The sequence below is a fragment of the Acanthopagrus latus genome, chromosome 13 (assembly GCF_904848185.1).
Source record: "Acanthopagrus latus isolate v.2019 chromosome 13, fAcaLat1.1, whole genome shotgun sequence".
In the NCBI taxonomy this organism is placed as follows: domain Eukaryota; kingdom Metazoa; phylum Chordata; class Actinopteri; order Spariformes; family Sparidae; genus Acanthopagrus; species Acanthopagrus latus.
Genome location: NC_051051.1, coordinates 22297752 through 22316378, shown reverse-complemented (window position 1 = coordinate 22316378; position 18627 = coordinate 22297752). Strand labels below are relative to the sequence as shown.

Sequence of the window (18627 nt, the reverse complement as noted above, 5' to 3'; positions counted from 1 at the left end):
AAAGGGTGGTTCCCCAAGTGCCCAACAACACGTTCTTACCCTTGGGGCCAGCAGGAAAAGTTGCAGTACTTATTCGGTTTTTTGTTTGTTTGTTTGTTTGTTTGTTTGTTTTGTAGGGATATAGAGGGAGGGATTTGGCCTGGAAGAAAACATTCATGTCTTCTAAACATACATGTGTACCTGAGGGAAAAAAAGACATCTTGAGGCATGTTGACCTTGTCCCCTTGAGCAATCCCAAGTCTAAAATACTCAGGAATTGTTTACCGACTGGTCCTGTTCCCTGCAGTACCGTACAGTAATGTAGGGGGCAGTGTTGGGGCGGTTTCGCTCCGCCTCTGGCCAATTGATTGGTTCAGCTGTCATGTCGTCGCTCCAGCATTCTCCCCTACTGGCCAATGCGCACAAAGCCCTTTCTGTACCCTTTCTCTACTGTATTCAGATACGTGCCTTTGTGCACCATTACGACGCGACCCCAATGGCCTCGTAGCGACACTAGAGTTCAGTGCTTGTACAGGAACAGGGCCACCCTGTTCACACACACAGCTTGTCTCCAAATGCGTCCGGGACTGGCGGGTATCGTGGAGATGCTGAGCGGTGCTACCTGCAGGGCCAGGCCGAGGCTCGGCAGCCTCTTGCTTGCCCCCCTCACCAAAACAGTACCGCCGATGTCAAGCACGGGGAGCAACAGATTTCGGTCCACATCCTCGATGGGGTATTCAGAGTTGGCAAGAGAGCGGTCAAAGACTGTCACGTCGTTTTACAACCAGTCTGCAATTGACGTCTCCGCAGAAAAGGTGAGGATGTGACATTTTGCCGTGCGCTCCTCTGAAACCGTGCTCCCACTACTGTAGCAACGAGGGCGTAAGCTAGCTCTAGCTTGACAGTGACGCTAGCCGTTAGCAGGGCTTCTGCTGAGTTCACGGACACACAGAAGAGAGTAACGAGCAATGCATATGAATGTCTCTCACCTCGATGACAGGTCCACCTCAGAGTTTAAAGCGAGCTAGCTAATGCTATCCATATTAAGTTACTTCTCTGGACCCGAGATAAGTTGGATAGCATGGACAAAGGTGTCACCGAGAAGGAACTGCCTATGGTTATTGTAATCTATTAAACCATCATGTCAAATGATATAAGATGGGTGATGCTTGTATATCAGACAAAGGCACAGTAAACTACCTTTTGATTTGTTTGAAGGATATCAACCTGCGTTTAAGATGGTGAGTACGATTCATAAAATACATTTACCAGCCAAGCCTGTCCGTTAGCTCCAACCGCTATTTGACAGATTTTCTCCCGAGGGCGTGAACGCAACGCCGCCTGATTTCATCGGAACATTATGTTTTGCAAGCTGACGTACATGAATTTAGAGCAAAATAACACGGCGATTTCGCTTATACTGCCAGTCCAATGGTTTGTTGTCTTTGTGGCTGACCTGCTAAGAAAACTTGTCTGTAAAAAGCTGTCATTGTGATTAAATTACGCAACGTATATATGAGGAATGACCTAAAGAGCGTTGATGGTGTGAAGTTTCAGCGATGGAGGTCGGTTGACCCAATTTCTGTGAACTTGAAGCCAGCGTTCGTCGAGGCAGCTTTTCCGATATTTTATCCATCGTTAATGTATTTAAGGAAATGCAGCCTAAATGTGCGTTGATTCTTGCATCCATCAATCAGTTTTTTGCTTTGGTAACTTCGACTATAGTTATGCTTGACTGGCTTATAAAGGGTAACGCAAATATGTAGGATTATTAATCGAAGGTCGAATCAAAACAGAAGAGCCAGTGTCTGTGTTGTATTTAAGGAACTGCGCTGTCTAACATGGATAGATTTTTACCCAACACACTCCTCCCTCACTGACTTTTTTGCTCACTTTTTTCCCCCCAACTTTTTCCAAAGAACATTTAAAGAACATGGATGCCTCAGTGATTTGTCAATAACTTTTCACTCAGAAAAACAAACATCATCAGTTTTCATTTCTTCCGCAGCAAAATGAGGAAGGAATTTGCAGATGCACGTTAGCTGAGAATACTGAGAGGGGTAAAACAAAAAAAAAAACAAAAAAAAACAACCCCACCAGAACTTTGTCAGCCACAAATGACAATGTTGGCAAAAGTAGCAGGAAAGTCGTAAACCTGTTTCACAAAGACTGAGCTGCTGCCGAGTGAAAGTGCTTAAAAGAGCACGTAGCCTCTGATCACAAAGACCACAAATCTGGCTGATGGCGGTCAGCTGCAGTTTATATCCCCTGACTGATAGTCACACATTAACCTGCTGCAGTGGTCACCACCCTGGGGCTCAGGCCAGTGGGAAAGTCACAAGATAATGAAAGTGTTTTGACAGACAAAGCAAAAGCAGGATACTCTGGCAGATGACATAGCAATAAATGCTGAACCGTCAAGATAAACGGATAGAAGCCGAGACTAAGAAGATGCTACAGAACCTATTAAGTAAGAAGAATAGATTTTTGAGTCTCATTTGCAGGGTCATCAGTTTTTGATGAGTTGGAAATGAGACTGAAAAATCAACTTTTCTTACAAAAAGGTCCTTTTAAAAAAAGGAGACAAAAGGCAAGACACGAAATGTCACTATGAATTAATACAAATATAAAGAATAAAAGTGCTAAAAGGGTGATAGAAAAGAAACGTCAGGTCACGTAAGAGGAATTACAAACGCATACAAATGTTTAAAAAAAGATTAGGCAGAGTGAATAGACTAGAATAAGTAAAGACAGACGACTTCACATGAAAACAGGTCTGTCTGTAAACCTGTGTTTTAAAAAGTGACCGACTTTGTGAAAGAAAAACTTGTACTTGACTGTACTGGATGGCGACCGAGCATGAAAAGTAATCTTTAGCTGACCTTCTCTCGAGTCACATTCAGGTCAAATTTTACACTTGTACATTGTGCACTTATACATTCCTGCCTCTCTGTGCTTGAGCAAACCCATTCTCTGCACCACAGCTGGCTTAACTGTTTGACTAAGGTGCGCCTGTGCCCATTTACTCCTAGTATACACATGAGATCTGATCACAATGCAATTATGCACCTTAGCACCCTTGTATTAATTTGTCCTTATCCAGTTTAGATTTCCATTTGCTGATTGCACGTTGATACCAGGTGTAAATGTGGGATTTAGCAAGTATTGACAGTGACAGTGACACCAATGCTAGTTCCCTGACGTTATCACCTGTTGCTGGATTTTCAAGGCTTTCTTCACAAGCAACAGCTACACATTAACACCTAACAGATTATTCTTGCAAAGAAGTTTTACATTATAGTTCTGACCTATCCGACTGGTGGCCCATTGGCTGAAAGCGGCACTTAAACAACCTTATTCTCACCCACTGATCATATTGTCAGGAGGCTAATTGGCCCATTCATTAGTTGAGTCTGTTTCTGAGCACAAAAATACTATTTCCATCAAAAAAACTGACAATCTATTTTGAAGATTAAGAAAATGTGCTGTTTTTTTCAATATAAAAAGTCAATAAAATGTTTCTCTATCAGTGATGAAAAGTACATTTTTAATCATATTTAAATGATCTGAGCTTTAGAGGTCAGACATGGAGAATGTAAAAGTTTGGCACCATGGTGCTTCACTTTTTCCAAATCTGGCCCTTCAATAAAAGTGCCTGAGCAGGCCTGCTGCAGAGTATCTAAGCTCGGGGGGAGATTTCGTGGATGTGATTATCATGAGCTGCTTTGGAGTCATTGTCTTATAGCCACAGCAGTCTTTGCTGAGTCGGTGATGTAACCATTGCCCTGAAATCCAGTCGCAGCACAGTGATTCATTACCTACCACACACTTTGGAAAAACACATTACAGGTTTCTTTCCCATGATACATGAGAATTAGTGACTGTTTCTAGCTGAGCCTGAGCAACTCCCTGTACACAAAAATATATTTTGAAAAAAGTTTAGTGAATAGTTGTGTTCTGGTGAACGATGGTTTGACCTGCTGTTCTGAACTTGACCGTGTGTGTAATTAAGCCTGTTAATGTGTCTCCAGGCCTCAGTGCGACTGACACTAGCGACCCTGCTGTATTCTGGAAAGTCTCCTGATGGACACCACATCCTGGTAAATGTTTCAGACACATCGAGAGAACTGCCAAGTGTATGTTTGATTAGAAACTCCTCGATCTCTGTCACTCTTCACTCATTTGCTTTCCACTGTTTTCCTGTCTGTGTGTGTGTGTGTGTGTGTGTGTGTGTGTGTGTGTGTGTGATCTCAGAGCAGTGCCAAGTATCTACACAAGGAGCTCCCTGTGCGAATCGCCCATCGCATCAAGGGCTTCCGCAGTTTGCCCTTCATCATCGGTTGCAACCCCACCATTCTGCAAGTGGTAAGAACACGGCCGGCAAACCACGTACAGCACTGCCCTCAGCTATAGTGTGAAGCTATACATGAAGCGAGGAGGCATCGGCTCTTCAGCAGATTCTATAATAAGAAAGTGACAACTGGGCCACCTCATAGGAGGATCGGGGCTGAACTTTGAACGACATTAGGGAAGGTGCTGCTGCCGCCTCCATCATTCCCAGCGTGGAGGGGTGGATGTGGCTCCGAAGGTAGTGCTGGTTGTCGACTAATCACAGGAGTTGGTGGCGTGATCCCAGTGCCACATGTTTGACGTGTCCTTGGGCAAGGCGTTGAACGGCATAAATGGTAGAGTTGCATTTCGTTATATGAAATTAAACAATCTCATCATCATATTAGATTGTCTCCTGCTATCAAATAGCAGATGCACACCCACAAAATCATCTTTATTCTGATGTGTATAAATGCAATGGATTCCATAGCTAAAAAATGACAAAGAGATGAGATTACCACCACTTCTTAATCCTTCATTTGTGCATTGGGGCCTTATGATTTATGATTACTTATTTAAGATTCTTTGAATTATTGTTTTTCATTAATAAACGATGTGTCATACCTTGAATGCAATGAAGATATATGTTTCTGAACAAAATGCAATGTTAAAAGGATTCCAGTATGCTTTAGTGCAATTTAGTTTTAAGAATATTATGATGATTGTCAGTTATGATATTGTGAATCCCAATTACTTTGGGCAGACTCATCATGACATGATATTTCCAAGTGCTTGAAAAGCTTTAGAAATGCTGCTCATATAGCTGACACAACATTGCCAGTTGCAGCACCTCAGCATCTGATTTGCATAGATTATACATATTTTATAGTTTACTGCACCATTTCTGTGATCCTGTATGAAGAGGTCAAACTCGAGCAACATGTGTCATATACAGAAAAATGTGTTTCAGTTTGTGGCCTTTATCAGCCTCAAGGAGAAACATGTTGGTGTGGCAGTTCAGTTGTGTATAAAACAGTACAAGTGTTGCTGGAGTCTTCAGATTTTTTCCGGTCGTTCTTTGGAGTAGTTGAACTTGTGCCAGAAATTCCACCTCCGCTTGTATAATACAGTATAATGTGGCTGGCAGCAGACGTAACCTTCAGTATGCAGTATTGAGGTCAGCGTGACATGACCCATTAGTGATAGCAGAAGCTTTGTTTTTACAAGAGCAGGGAGTGTCAGAGCAGAGAGTGCACAGTCAGCCTTTTTTACTTTTTGTTTTTTATTTTTTACTTGGCATTGAAAGATGTGTTCCTAAATGGCAAGGTCAAGTAATCAAAGACAATTTGTTCTGGATTCACCAGTTTTGTTGTAGTTTCGAAGTTTCTCTTAGCCACAAACAGAGTCCTGTCCTCTTATATCAACTAGTGATACTTACAGACTGCACTTCCATGTTCCATGTTCCACATAAGTGATACTAGCATTTTACCTGCTCACCACTTCAGCCGATTTTTGTATGCCAGTGAGTCAGTTATCATGTATTTATGCTAGACCCATCAAGCACCATAAGTATGACCCATAATCGTATTTCCAATTTTCCCAGTGACTTTCCCAGGAAGTACATGTAACGGGACTGTTTCCTCACTGAGTGGTCATTTCAGTGGGAAGTATGTGAAACATCCACAGCAACCAGGACATTTCCTGGAAACAAACATTGCTGTTGAGTTTTTCAAATGCCATTTTGAACAAACAAAATTCCTCTAAACCCCCTCTTGCAGAGAGGAGCGCACACAGTTAATTGATATCAGTGTATCATGTTTTTCATTTTCAGTTTAATTTGTTCCCTGGCCCTCCGTGTGGGAACAGAGTACCCTCTTTTCTGTGTTCCCTCCAGTCCTTTCATAACCGATTCACCGGCTCTGCACGTCTCATTGCTGATGAACTTTCACCTAGATTCCCTCCTCAGTGCCGATTACATAAAGAGCAGTTCCTTTTGTCTGCCACCAGTTGTAATGTAGGTCAGGGTGGCTTGACTCAGTCTGTCAAATCTTCTGGCAAAAAGAAGAAGATACACAATTAAATCATTTAAACTTGAATTTAAAAGCAGGAGCAAAGCTTACTTTCTAGGGAGGTCATTGTTGGTAACACAGAGAATTCATCATATAGAGGCATTATGAAATGTAAACCACATGTGGACTTGTCAGTAGTGTTGTGGGGCCCAGTCAGGGGCCGGTGCTGGTGGTGTGATGTTTTAAAGTTGGGTGGGTGGACGATCATGGAGAATTGGTCTAACTAAAGCCTCTTGTTTTTCCTTACAGCATGAACTGTACATCAGAGCCTACCACGTGCTCAGTGACTTCCCCCCGGTGAGTGATACACTCAAGGTCATAGGTTCAAGTTCTTCATGTCTCAGGGAGCAGCTTCACTTGTGGTCATAAACAGGAAGTGTGAACACTTGGTGTCAAGGTTTTTGTTCTGCCTGCCTGTAGCAGCTCCAGGATTGGTCGATCTGTTCAGAACTTAGCCAATCCGCATGTAACCCTAACCCACAACTCGTGCTGCTTCTTTCAGAGATGTTTTTCATTACATTTATTAAATTAAAGCCACATCTTAAAATTTGTATCTGATGCAAATCCCCCAACGGATATTTGGTTTGTGATTAAACCAAATACTTTTCACAGCATTAAATAAACATGCAAAACATCATGTTTGATCAGCTGCAACCACTTTGCATTATATTTAAGTTACTTGAATGATTGACCAATTCTCAAACATGTCTTTGCTTTAGGTCTGCAACTAACAATTGTGTTTCATTGTTGATCTTTTTCTTGATTAATAGATTTGTTTGGTCTGTAAAATGTCAGAAAATAGGAACAAATCAGTGCCCAAAGCCCATGATGATGTCCTCAAATTTCTAGTTTTGTCCACAACAATAATCAGTTTACTGTCATAGAAGAGTAAACAAACCAAATATATTTGCATTTAAGAAGTACTTGAACAAACCTGAGCAGGATATGATTTATGATTTATTGTACTGCTAAGATGTTGTTGATACAGAATAAAACATGACCTGACTGCATATTCAGAGTTATAATGTTTATAATGGCTGTTTCCAAAGCTGACAGCTTGTGCAATCTCAGTCTTAGGGTTCAGAGTGGATTCAGCTTCATGAAACATGCACAGTGTGGAATGTGGGTCAGTTCTCTTCAGATACTTCTTGATTGGCAGTGACGGTGAACAGAAAGTTATTTTATTTATCTCTTTTTCCATCGTTGAATACTTGGCAAATAAGAAAATTGTGGCAATTTGCTGCTGTGTCAGTACATGAGAGACTGCAGGCGACGTCAGACCTGCTGAGCATGTTTTATGTTCTGTTCTGTTTAATTACCTCAGGCTTTCAAAAGCACGCCTGTTGCTTACAGCATTGTTATACTGCCTGTACTATAACTGTTCTTTCATTAGTTTAAAGTAAAAACTGAAGGTTGAAGGCCAGTCCCTTGAGAAACTCCATGAGTCAGTCTACCATGACAACAGTTGAGACTGTCTCTGACCACAGACATGTCCTGTACAATGACTGCAAATTGCTCACATCAAACTGGAGATACAGGATTTCACAAGTTAGCACGTTTAGACTGCAGCACTCTTTTGTACATCAGTTAATCCTAGAATTAAATACAGAGCTTAATCCCGGATCAAATGTACCTTCCTTAAGTACTGTCTGCTGTGCCTGTGATTATAATGTTATGTTAAATGAATGCATCTTTTCTGAAATGTTAAAACTGGGAATATTGCTGAACACATTTTAGAATTATTCTGAAAATAAACCAGTATCAATAACACAATCGTAAAGTGTGTGCAGGTGTGCACCCTCTAGGACTTAATGTTTCACTGCAGTGAATTATGATGATCATGATCATGATGGATGTCATTTAAGCTTTCTGACTTTTAAATAAAGGACAAGCTAAACCATAATGAGAGGTGCTGCAGTTACCTGTGTTATAGTAGTGGACATCTTAAACTATAATGTATTAATAAAGTACATTTCCACATTCCCAATCCTTCACCATCACTGTAAAGGTTCCATCAGTGAAATCAGACACTTTCTGCAGTCTTGGTACTTTCACAAAAGGCAGAAAATTGAGGGATTATGCTCTTTAATCCCCTGGAATGCCTTTGTTGGGAAACATTTTAACAGAAGGTGTAGAGTTTCACTGATGGTAACTTTACAAAGTTAGCCTAAAAGTAGAGACAACTGGAGAAGTTTCATAATTGAAAAGCGTTTCTCTTAAAGCAAGTAATAAAGACTCAAACCAGCAGTAGTTAATGTGACAAAAAGGCTTTTTTATTCAAAAGGTAATGAAAGGCCTGTCTTTTAAACATGGCTTTTTTAACATCACGTTCACATCAAGTGTATGAAGCATTTTCTTCTGTTGACAGATCAAGGATCAGGAAGTGGAGGCTCGTTTCTGTAAGCTGGTGCAGCAGCTGCTGGACGACCATAAAGATGTGGTGACCATGCTGGCACAGGGCTTCAGGGAGTGTCGCAGACACATCCAGGTAATAACTGCACCTCCAAAACTCTCAGAACAAACACACTACAATGGAAATGATTTCTCACTAGAGTTTTAATAATAACTTATATAGTAGTATTTTATCGAGGATACTTTACTTATTTCATCAGATTAATTGGTTCCTTCATTTGTCAGAAAGATCCCATTAAGGATCAAAACTTGACCTTAAAAAGTAAATATTGCATCCTGAATCCAGTTCTTAGATGTCTCATTCTTTTGCTTACAAAACCTGTTGATGTAATTTTAAGATCCGGTTTTGCCAGAGGTTTGTTTTTCATGCCACTGTTGAAGATGTTCAGAGAGTTTAAAGCATTTCCTTTCCTACTGTTGCAGGATGAGACAATCCTCCGTAGCTTCCTGGATACGACGCTGTGCTCTCGTCTGGGAATCCGAATGTTGGCCACGCACCACCTCGCCCTCCACGAAGACAACGTACGTCCGACCGTTGCTGTGTTGTTTTCTTGGAGCAGGATATAATTTGAAGAAACAAATGAAGCAACATGGCAAAAGATCCTTTTATTTCAGACTGCAGCTGAGCTTCAGAGATGTTTGTAAAAATGTAGCTTGTGTGGACGCTACTGCGCTACTTGGTCAATAGATAATAAAGCTAAGCTACTGAAAAGCTATTTGATTCAGAAAACAGCGATGCTACGATCACGCTACTGAGAAATGAAGTTAAACTAGTTAACGCTGCTACTTGTGGAGACGTTACTGCCCAACACTGTTCGTCAGGAGGTAATACTGCACCCGTCTCTGACTTTCTCACCCGATCGGTGACTCTCAGCCCCAAGCAAATGAGTTTCTAATAAAGTCTTCATCTTTAAAAAAGCTCATTCACAATCAAGTGAACATTACTCCAACAAAAAAAAAGAGCGCATTTCTTTGGGAATATTTTCAGCTGGAAGAAAGCATCAACTAGATTGCAATGTTTGTTTTGGCAGTTTAAATATCATGTTAATGTGTAACAGCAACTGAATTCATGAATTGAATAGTAGGATCGACATCATGCAGGAGAAAGAACAATCCTTTTCATTGATATTTATTCTACACACAATTTTAAACGTAGTGTTTTAATTAAATTAAGTTTATTAATTAATTATTTCTGTTCTTGTTTCAGCCTGATTTTGTTGGGATCATATGCAGACGTCTCTCTCCCAAAAAAATCATCGAGAAGTGGGTGGACTTTGCCAGGTAATTGTAGCCACACTGCTTTGTTTATATATCACCTTTAGATGACTTTGTGCTTCTGTATGAGCGCTCTGTTGACTGAGAGAAGTCGGAGGTCAGCTGATAACACCCTTCAGCTGTGAACCAGATATGAGCTATCATTCCTGTTTACCTTTTGTTATCTTATTGAATGACCTTTTTGGAGTCAGACACTTTTACTGAGTTCAAAAGAAAGTTCACACAGATCGTGGACTGTAAATCAGTAAATCTTACTGAAAATTATCTGTTTAATTGTTGGGACAGTAACAGCTTTTGAACACAGAAAAGTCAGCACATGTTGATAATAATTACAATAGCAAAAAAGCTTAACAAAAGTTGTATTTTAGAGACACTAGCAACATGACTTTAAGGATTACAGTGTCAGTCAGTTTGGTATAATAACATTCCCTTTAGCCTCAGTGGGTTAGTGGTAATTGGCATATGTCATGATACAAAACACTAAACTACACTACCATTTTGAGAAAAAACAGGAGCCCAAAAGTCTAAAATACACTCAAAAGTTGCATTTCAGTCCAACCATGCATAGTTTGATAACATGTCATTTGCTTATGCTGTCCTGTTTGAATGCCCCTCAATACAAATTGATCTCTACAGTATACAGCCATGTACACCATGACACTAATAATGGGGCTCAACGCTGACTTTTAAAAGCTTTGACCAAGCTGGAAATCAGGCATCTGCTGAAACAGTCAACATAACCAGTTGCCATTTTCAGTCACCTAAAATAGCAAATTGATGGATTCATTATGTCAGCTGTACTTGCAAAAATGTGTCCTGAAAAAATGCAGTGTTTCCCTCTGAAATATTGTGGAGGAGAAAGAGCAATGAAAAGAAAAGACTCAGTTAAGTAATTCCACAAATTGTAACTTAAATGCAGTGCTTTATAACATAGCAGCTTTTCAAAGAAAATGTGTTACTCCTGATAGAAAAACAGACAGTTAAAAGAAGAGAAGAAGTATACAGTAAAACAGTTTAATTCCTAACCCCATCTTGGCAGCAAAGACTGTTTATGACGCATATGAAAGTTTGAGAATGTAACCCTGTTAGGCAAGGCTTTTACATTACATTGCAGAGTATCCGGTAGATCACATTCTATACGATGCTGTAAATACTCCTCATGTGTTCCTCAGGCGTCTGTGTGAGCACCAGTACGGGAACTCTCCCCGAGTGAGGATCAATGGACATGTGGCAGCTCGCTTCCCCTTCATCCCGCTGCCTCTGGATTACATCCTGCCCGAGCTCCTCAAGAATGCCATGAGGTGACTTTACCACTTCTACACACTTTGCATATTGATATTTTGATATCTCTCTGATATCTGTTCCTGTTGCATGAGATCAGGTGAAAATCATGATGATACAAGAGATTTTTTACAAGTTGGGATGAAACATTAAAGCCAGTTGTCGGTGCAATTCATGATACAGTGCTCATGATTAACTGTTGCAAATGTGTCATTTGTTAATCTTACAACATGCAAAATTTACCTGATGTATGAAACTTTGGGAACACTGTGGTAAAGCTTTGCTTTATTTTTCAGTTTTTTGGTCCTTTTATAAATGTACTCTCAAGGGGTCGTACTTCATCATTGATATAAAAGATCACAGCAAAACCTTAAATTTAAATTCTGATCCAACCCAAAAGACTCTCAAGCCTTCAAATATCATCCAATAAAACTGCCTTCTCAGACTTTATTTCTCTTATGTTAAGAAATTAATTAGTGATTGAGAGATTAACATTTGGAGGAGGATTTTCAATTTCAGAAGGATGAAATCATATTTAGTTCCATGTAGAAAAAGATCCAGCACAGTGTTTGTAAGATACAAATGACTCTATATCTAACACTGATGTAATAAAAGCTTATTCTTACATTGAAAAAGGTTTTTTATAGGTCTCAGTGACAGATTCTAATAATAGAATCTCTCAAAGACCAAAAATAAATCACTTTTTTTGCATGAAACAACAAAACAATAGAGAAGTGTGAGCAACTGACAACAAAACGTCTGAGAAAAGAGTTTCAGATTAAAACAACAAACATTAAATAGCCAAACAGGAAAATGAAAAAATAGAACTGAGAGATCGATCCTTATTTAGCGCCCAGCTTGAGAACAAACGTTCCTGCACACACAGGACTATGCTGTCATTAAATCAATCGAGAGAGCTGAACTAAAATAACCTTCGCTGGAACCAGTCCCGCAGTAAAAGACAAGACATGCAGGACATTCTGTTTCAGACTGTTCTTTGTTGAACTCCAGTGTACAAACAAGTACAAATGCTTTAAAGTGAGGCCTTGTGTGGTGAAAACCTGTACGAAGAATTTACACAATCAAGTATAGCTCATGTACAAACAGATTAATATAATCACAGGTTTGTTTAGGTCGGTATTGGCTAAATCAAATTTGAATAAGAATTAACGATTAACAGCTGAATTTACAGCTGAGACAATAAATCTAAATTTTGTCCCTTAGACATATTCATTCACTCATTTACTGAGAAAGAGAAAGAAAAAACAACTACGACAAAAGTCAAGGATTAGATAAATAAAATATAAGATTATAAGATTAATTGTAAAAAAAAAATGAAATAATGAAAAATGTATACAAATATATATGATTTAAAAAATATAATAATGTATGTAAAGTATTATATAAAATATTACATTATAAAGAATATATGCAATGTACAGTTGTATACCAAAACATGTGTTCACTTAAAATATCTTGGCTTCATGAAGTCCTCATCTTTTTCATCTTTCCCTCACTAACCCCTCCAGAAGCATCTATAGTGAAATATTATTCTGTTTGTAAATGATCTTTTTCTGTTTTCGACTGTGAGAGAAGACGAGCAATAACGACTTCATTCTGTGTTGTTGGGAGTTGCTGTGGTTAGAGCTGGAGGAACATTTTCTGGCTGGAGTTTCTGGCTCGGTTGTGTGTTGCTGGCTACATTCCCCTCAGTGATCTTGATTACTAGTTAAAAAGGACAGACGGATTTGGAAAGCTGTTCTTGCTTAAGTAGACTTCATGTCAGCGTACACACAGGTCCTTTTAGCTTTCTGAAGATCGAGTGTGTCTGGCAAACATTTAGAAAAGCCTGACTGTTTATTCCATCTTATAAACTGAAGGGTAGTTTATCAGCTGTTAACTCAGAAAAAGCAGATTTTTAACAGCAGCATTGACTGCCATCTTTTGTGTGTGTGTGTGTGTGTGTGTGTGTGTGTGTGTGTGTGTGTGTGTAGCACAAAAAAACAACATCACCTAAAACAACAAAACTCCCCATGACATCCATCTGTTTTGTCCCTGCAGGGCCACCATGGAAAGCCATCTGGACACCCCATACAACGTGCCCGATGTGGTCGTCACCATCGCCAATAATGACATTGATTTTGTCATCAGGTGAGTGCCTGTGTGCGTTTTCTTTTGCTACTGCTTTAAAAGTGGTATTTAATTATGTTCCTTAGTGGTGTGTGTTTTTTTGCCGAGTGCTGACAAAATCCAACTTTGAGGCCCTGTCAGAAACAAAGCTGCTGTTCTTAACAAGTTAGGAGTGGTTAAGATAAAGAAAATACATTACAGTAGTTAACTATTTTGTTCCTCAAAGCTTAAAATTTTCTCTTTTTTTTTTCTTTTTTAGGATTTCAGACCGTGGTGGCGGCATCCCTCACAACATTGTGGACAAGGTGATGGACTACCACTTCAGCACGGCTGAGGAGAGCGCACAGGACCCCCGCATGAGCAACTTCTTCAACAACATTACCAACAGTGGGAACCAGTCCAGCCCCATGCATGGGTAGGAATTTAAAATCTGTGCTCAATATTTACAGAGGTTTTTCAATTTGAGAACCAGGGTGTTTGAGTGACGTCAGCTAACATTTGAGACCGGCATGCAGGGGCGGTTTATTGCATACAGGAGTGTAAGCAGTTTTAGTTTGGTGAACAGCTTTTTTTCATTTGTAAATATTCAACCTTCAGCGGCACAAAACAATGACACACTGATACTAAAGCCCAGTATCCAGTGGTTACTTCCACTGATGTAGTTGCACTTGGGGTAGAAACAATACAATCTGCATCTTAGAGATGCTTTACACCTTTTAACCATCTCATTGATATTGAGATTGAATTTCCTCGCCAAGACTACATAGTGCCCCTTTAAACGTTGGCCACAGCGCAGTGTGTCATATGTACTGATTCCGTGTCAACATGGTTAAAGAGGGCGAGGTGAGAGTGGAGTTTTGAGTGAAGGCTTGGCAGTGGCTTCTGGGTCCACTGGTCTCCCGTATTTACCTGCGGGTGGCAGTTCACACTTCATTTCCGATCAACTTCGTGTTGTCTCGACAACAGATCCTCATTTTTTTCAACCAGGCGTCACTTTTGCTGACTGTGTCTTTGTGCTCTGCAGGTTTGGCTTCGGCCTGCCCACCTCCAGGGCCTACGCTGAGTACCTGGGCGGCTCTCTCTCCATACAGTCTATGCAGGGCATCGGCACAGACGTCTACCTGCGCCTGCGCCACATCGACGGTAAGGGAGAGAGCTTCAGAGTGTAAAGCTCCCCGATGGTCGACCCTGAAGATCCGAACGCAGGAATCACCACGCAGGAGGACAGAGGGCATCAGGAAGAAGGCTGGCATGGACTACAGGACTTTGGTCCACAGAGTGAGAGCCTACACAGTATGTTGTCAGAAAGCTCCCAAATTCACCAACCTACTACTTGTTCCTTTTTTGTTTTTGCCTTAGACTGATTATAAGCTATGTTAGCTCTCAAGTTAATGATTTCCGTCGTTTTTCCTTTGTGTTTTCTACCCTGTCACATGTCGTCTGGAAGTTTCATGGGTTGTATGAATTTTTGAATGTTTAGGTTATCGGGACAAACTGTGCATGAAAGTGGACGTTGATGTTACTGTGGAAGGAAGGAAAGGAAAAAGAGCTTCAGTTTTAAAGAAGTTCACTCTGAAGTTACGAGTCACATAGCCTCAAAATAGACGTTTTGAAGATAAAAGTTTCAAATGAAACTTCTGAGACACTCCAGCAACCATGTCAAAATCTCCTGCACAAAGCTGCTTGCATGTTTCATAAAGATCAATATGACCTTAGTTTAAATAGCCAGTTCCTTCCTGTACATCATCAGTTGTTTCAATAGCTAAGGTCTGCCGGGGAAAGCTTCAGCGTCTCGAGCTGTAAACCTCAACCCTTGACGACCCGTATCAATATTCTACAAAGCCTTCACTTAATCAGCTGCTGCTGATAAAAGCAGAGGAAACTGCCAAAACACCAAAAGCTCATTAACATTTTCTGTCACACGCCGTGATGAACGTCTTTGTTTAGCAGTGTTTTTGCAGAGCCCTCAGGCGGGGAAGCCAACCGAGATGTTCAGTGGCCTTAATGTGTGACGCTAGTCCTTCAGCTGCATGCTTTCTTTTACTCGTCTTGTTTTTTCCTTTCTTTTTGTTGGTTGCCTTTATCGGTTCACACAGATGCACACCGTGTCAGTTACTTAAGTCCGATGTCAGGTGTTTTTGCACAATGAATAGATTTCCTGTTGTAGCGCTCAGCACTTGCACCAATCATAGCAGCTTTTTGACTTTATAACAAATTTCAGAGTAACAATATACCAGAGAAGTATTGTCTAATGTTTTCGTCTTTATTTTTTCTGTTTTATTCGACTTTAGATGTTTGTTTTTTTTTTAGAAAGTGTGTCAGGTGTATTTCAGGTTTTCTGTCTTTTTGAGATATGTTTTGTAAAAGATTACATTTCAGGATGGGTCTGCGACAGAGTTACTGTTCAGTCCAGTTTGGCCGAGGTTGCTAGTCATTTTTTAGGTCCATTTCTGTAGATCACAACTTGATGTGGGTTTATTTTAAATTACCTTTATTTAGCGATTTCTTCCTTATATTTCTGCTATTTTAGAAATGTTCGGTTCCCTAACAACTAAGTATGCTTCAAACAGTCGTGGTCAACCAATCGCTACAATGTTAATGCCGCAGAAATGAGTCTCTAAAACCTGTAAATAAGTCATCATTTCCACATTTCCGGTTCCCTCATCTCAGAGTAAATGGGTCTGTTGAAATTATTGTTGTTTAGGTGCATAAGATATTTTATGCCATAAGACGAACTCTTGTTTTGTTTTATGACATAAAATATGTCAGTAAATGTTTTGAAATATAAAAAGTTTACATATCTGAAAAAAGGCTGTTGCTGACAGGGCTAAATGTGACTGGAGAGGTTGTCGAGGACTCATCTGCTCAAACGCAGACTACGGTAACTCTAACTTTCAAACTTGTACATTTCTAGTAGTGTTCAAAGTCTAGAGTTGTTCAGTAGGACGGAGATGTTCAAACACAGCGCGCCTTAAAAACATCCAGCTGACTTCTGTGTCCATCACAGAATGTTACAAAAGATTTCGGACACAATCACTTCCGCCATTAGAAACGGTGTTTCCGACGCTTTTAAACGATCTGACGAGCGTTTCGTTTAAAGCATAATGAGTTGCAAGTGTAGCAGCAAGAATGTGATCCCTCAGCCCACACAGTCATTTTGTCCACGAAATGCAACACCAAGAGTTTTTTTTTAATTTTTTTTTTAAGCCCACTATTTTGCAATAGTGATTAAATTAGAAGATTGTTTCCTGATATCAAACTTTTTACTTTTTTTGTGTGTTAATCATCTCAGGATAACAGGTGTCTGCACTCATTAAGTCATTCCTCTCAACCTGAAGACAAACGGATGAGAATCAATTATCTTCGGAAAAAAAAATGTATCTTGTGATTGTGATTACATTGTTGCTGTCAAACAAAATGACACAAAAATCAAGTTGTGATCTCAAAGTAACGTTATAAAAGTCACTATCAAACCTCGGCCACTCTTGAGTTTCCTAATAGAGCCACGAGTCAGTTAAAACGGCACAGTCGACATTATTTGCTTTTTGAGTTTGCCCCGATAGATCGCCGCAAGCACTCCTCACATTTTATTGAACATTCCCTGGTGAGCAACAGTTTGTCAACCTGAACGCTTCAGTTACACTTCAGTTTTCATGTGGTGGGAGCATTTGTTACTATATTAGTGTATGCCGATATCTTTTTATCAGAGAGGGTATTGAGAATCTTGAGCGGTTGCTAACAATATTGGAAATCTATGAATTTTGTAAACCATCAGAAGTTTGTATTCAAATCCATTTTTTTTTATCATTGGCCATTTCATTCATAAGAGCTGTATCATTAAAAAAACAACTTTAGAATGACATACATTGTATAGTGTACCTGATGTGAAAATGGGACTTTTTTTGTTGTTGTTGTCGGAGAAAACCTATAAATAATATAAAACTTTAAAATGTTTTATATCTTACAATTTAACACTCACTGGTCCACATGGATTTGCACTCACAAGTGCTACGTTTACATACAAATGTCCCTTGAGTTAAAATGAGATGTTAGCTTTTGAGACATGTAGAAAAAAATGCGTGAACCACTTATTTCAGTTGTAAGAGATTCAAACATTAAAATAAATATATCAGGAATTAAATCAAAACTAAAATGACCCCGTGTAACTCACAGTCCCAGAGTGACGGAGAGCGGCCTCTATTATCTGTATTCCTCCTGAGGCTTTGTATATGAATAAATGTGTTTATTGTGGATCTGAAGGTCTTGAAGATGTAGTAATATATGTAGATTATGCATGTAAAGCGGGGGGGGCGGTCACACCAAGTAGCTGCCAGGTGTTGGTTAACAATGGTTTATGGTTTGTGTCCCTTTTGAGACACAGGACGCAAACAACCAGCGTCACTCTGAGGTTTTTTTTTTTCTTTTTCTGCTGGTGAAATGTTGAAGGTAGTTTCTGCATTATGGATCTGGCAGCCAGGCTGGGTTATGTACCGTCTGCCCCCTGCTGGCTTAAAAAGAAAAGTGCAGGCAGACTGAAAAATACTGATTTATTCATTGCATCGTTTCAGTTTTTGAAGGGGGGGGAAGATGAGTTTCTGAATTTCTGTTTTCCAGATTTCGGATTTTGTATTTGTTGCAGATAGAAAAAGTAGAGAATGAAACACTGCTCACCTGATTGAAATGAGGTTGTGGAGCTGTTATACTGTCAAACTGAATGAGCAAGAAAAGCATCCGCACACTGAAATCTGTGCAAAAAAAAATCTGTGATTTGTTTAATCTTCCTGCACATTTTTAAGCGTGGAGATGCTTCTTAGATAGAAAATGAAGATCAACAAAGAGAAAAAAAAAATGATATGATCTCCAGTACAAAGGTGAATACTGGAGTCTAGTTACTGACTAAATGTGCTGCCATGGAGTGTTTCGTCTCCTAGACTGAACGTAGTTTCTCTCACATGTTTTCTGTTGTGTTCAGGACTCTGTAAACATTAAATTTGACTTGGTTTGGAAAACAGTCACACTTGCAGTCTTTCTTTCTTGTGCGTCTCGTGTGCTAACTGTTGTCTTACAGGTATTGCGAGGACCACTTGTGTGTATTTTACCTGAGGCGTGCTGCAGAGTGAAGTCTCAGCGGAGGGGGTTGGGACGGGGTCGT

The 18627-nt window shown here is 39.9% G+C and overlaps 1 protein-coding gene across 1 annotated transcript; it reads left to right on the top strand.

Annotated features, from left to right (window-relative positions):
• Positions 1-349: 349 nt before the first annotated feature.
• On the top strand, positions 350-18490 carry bckdk (branched chain ketoacid dehydrogenase kinase). Its single transcript, XM_037119388.1, has 11 exons — positions 350-794; positions 4011-4079; positions 4234-4344; positions 6627-6674; positions 8746-8865; positions 9213-9311; positions 9997-10070; positions 11237-11365; positions 13407-13496; positions 13735-13890; positions 14500-18490. The coding sequence occupies exons 1-11, from the start codon at positions 396-398 to the stop codon at positions 14642-14644; spliced, it is 1440 nt and encodes a 479-aa protein (XP_036975283.1). The 5' UTR covers positions 350-395; the 3' UTR covers positions 14645-18490.
• The last annotated feature ends 137 nt before the right edge of the window (positions 18491-18627 follow it).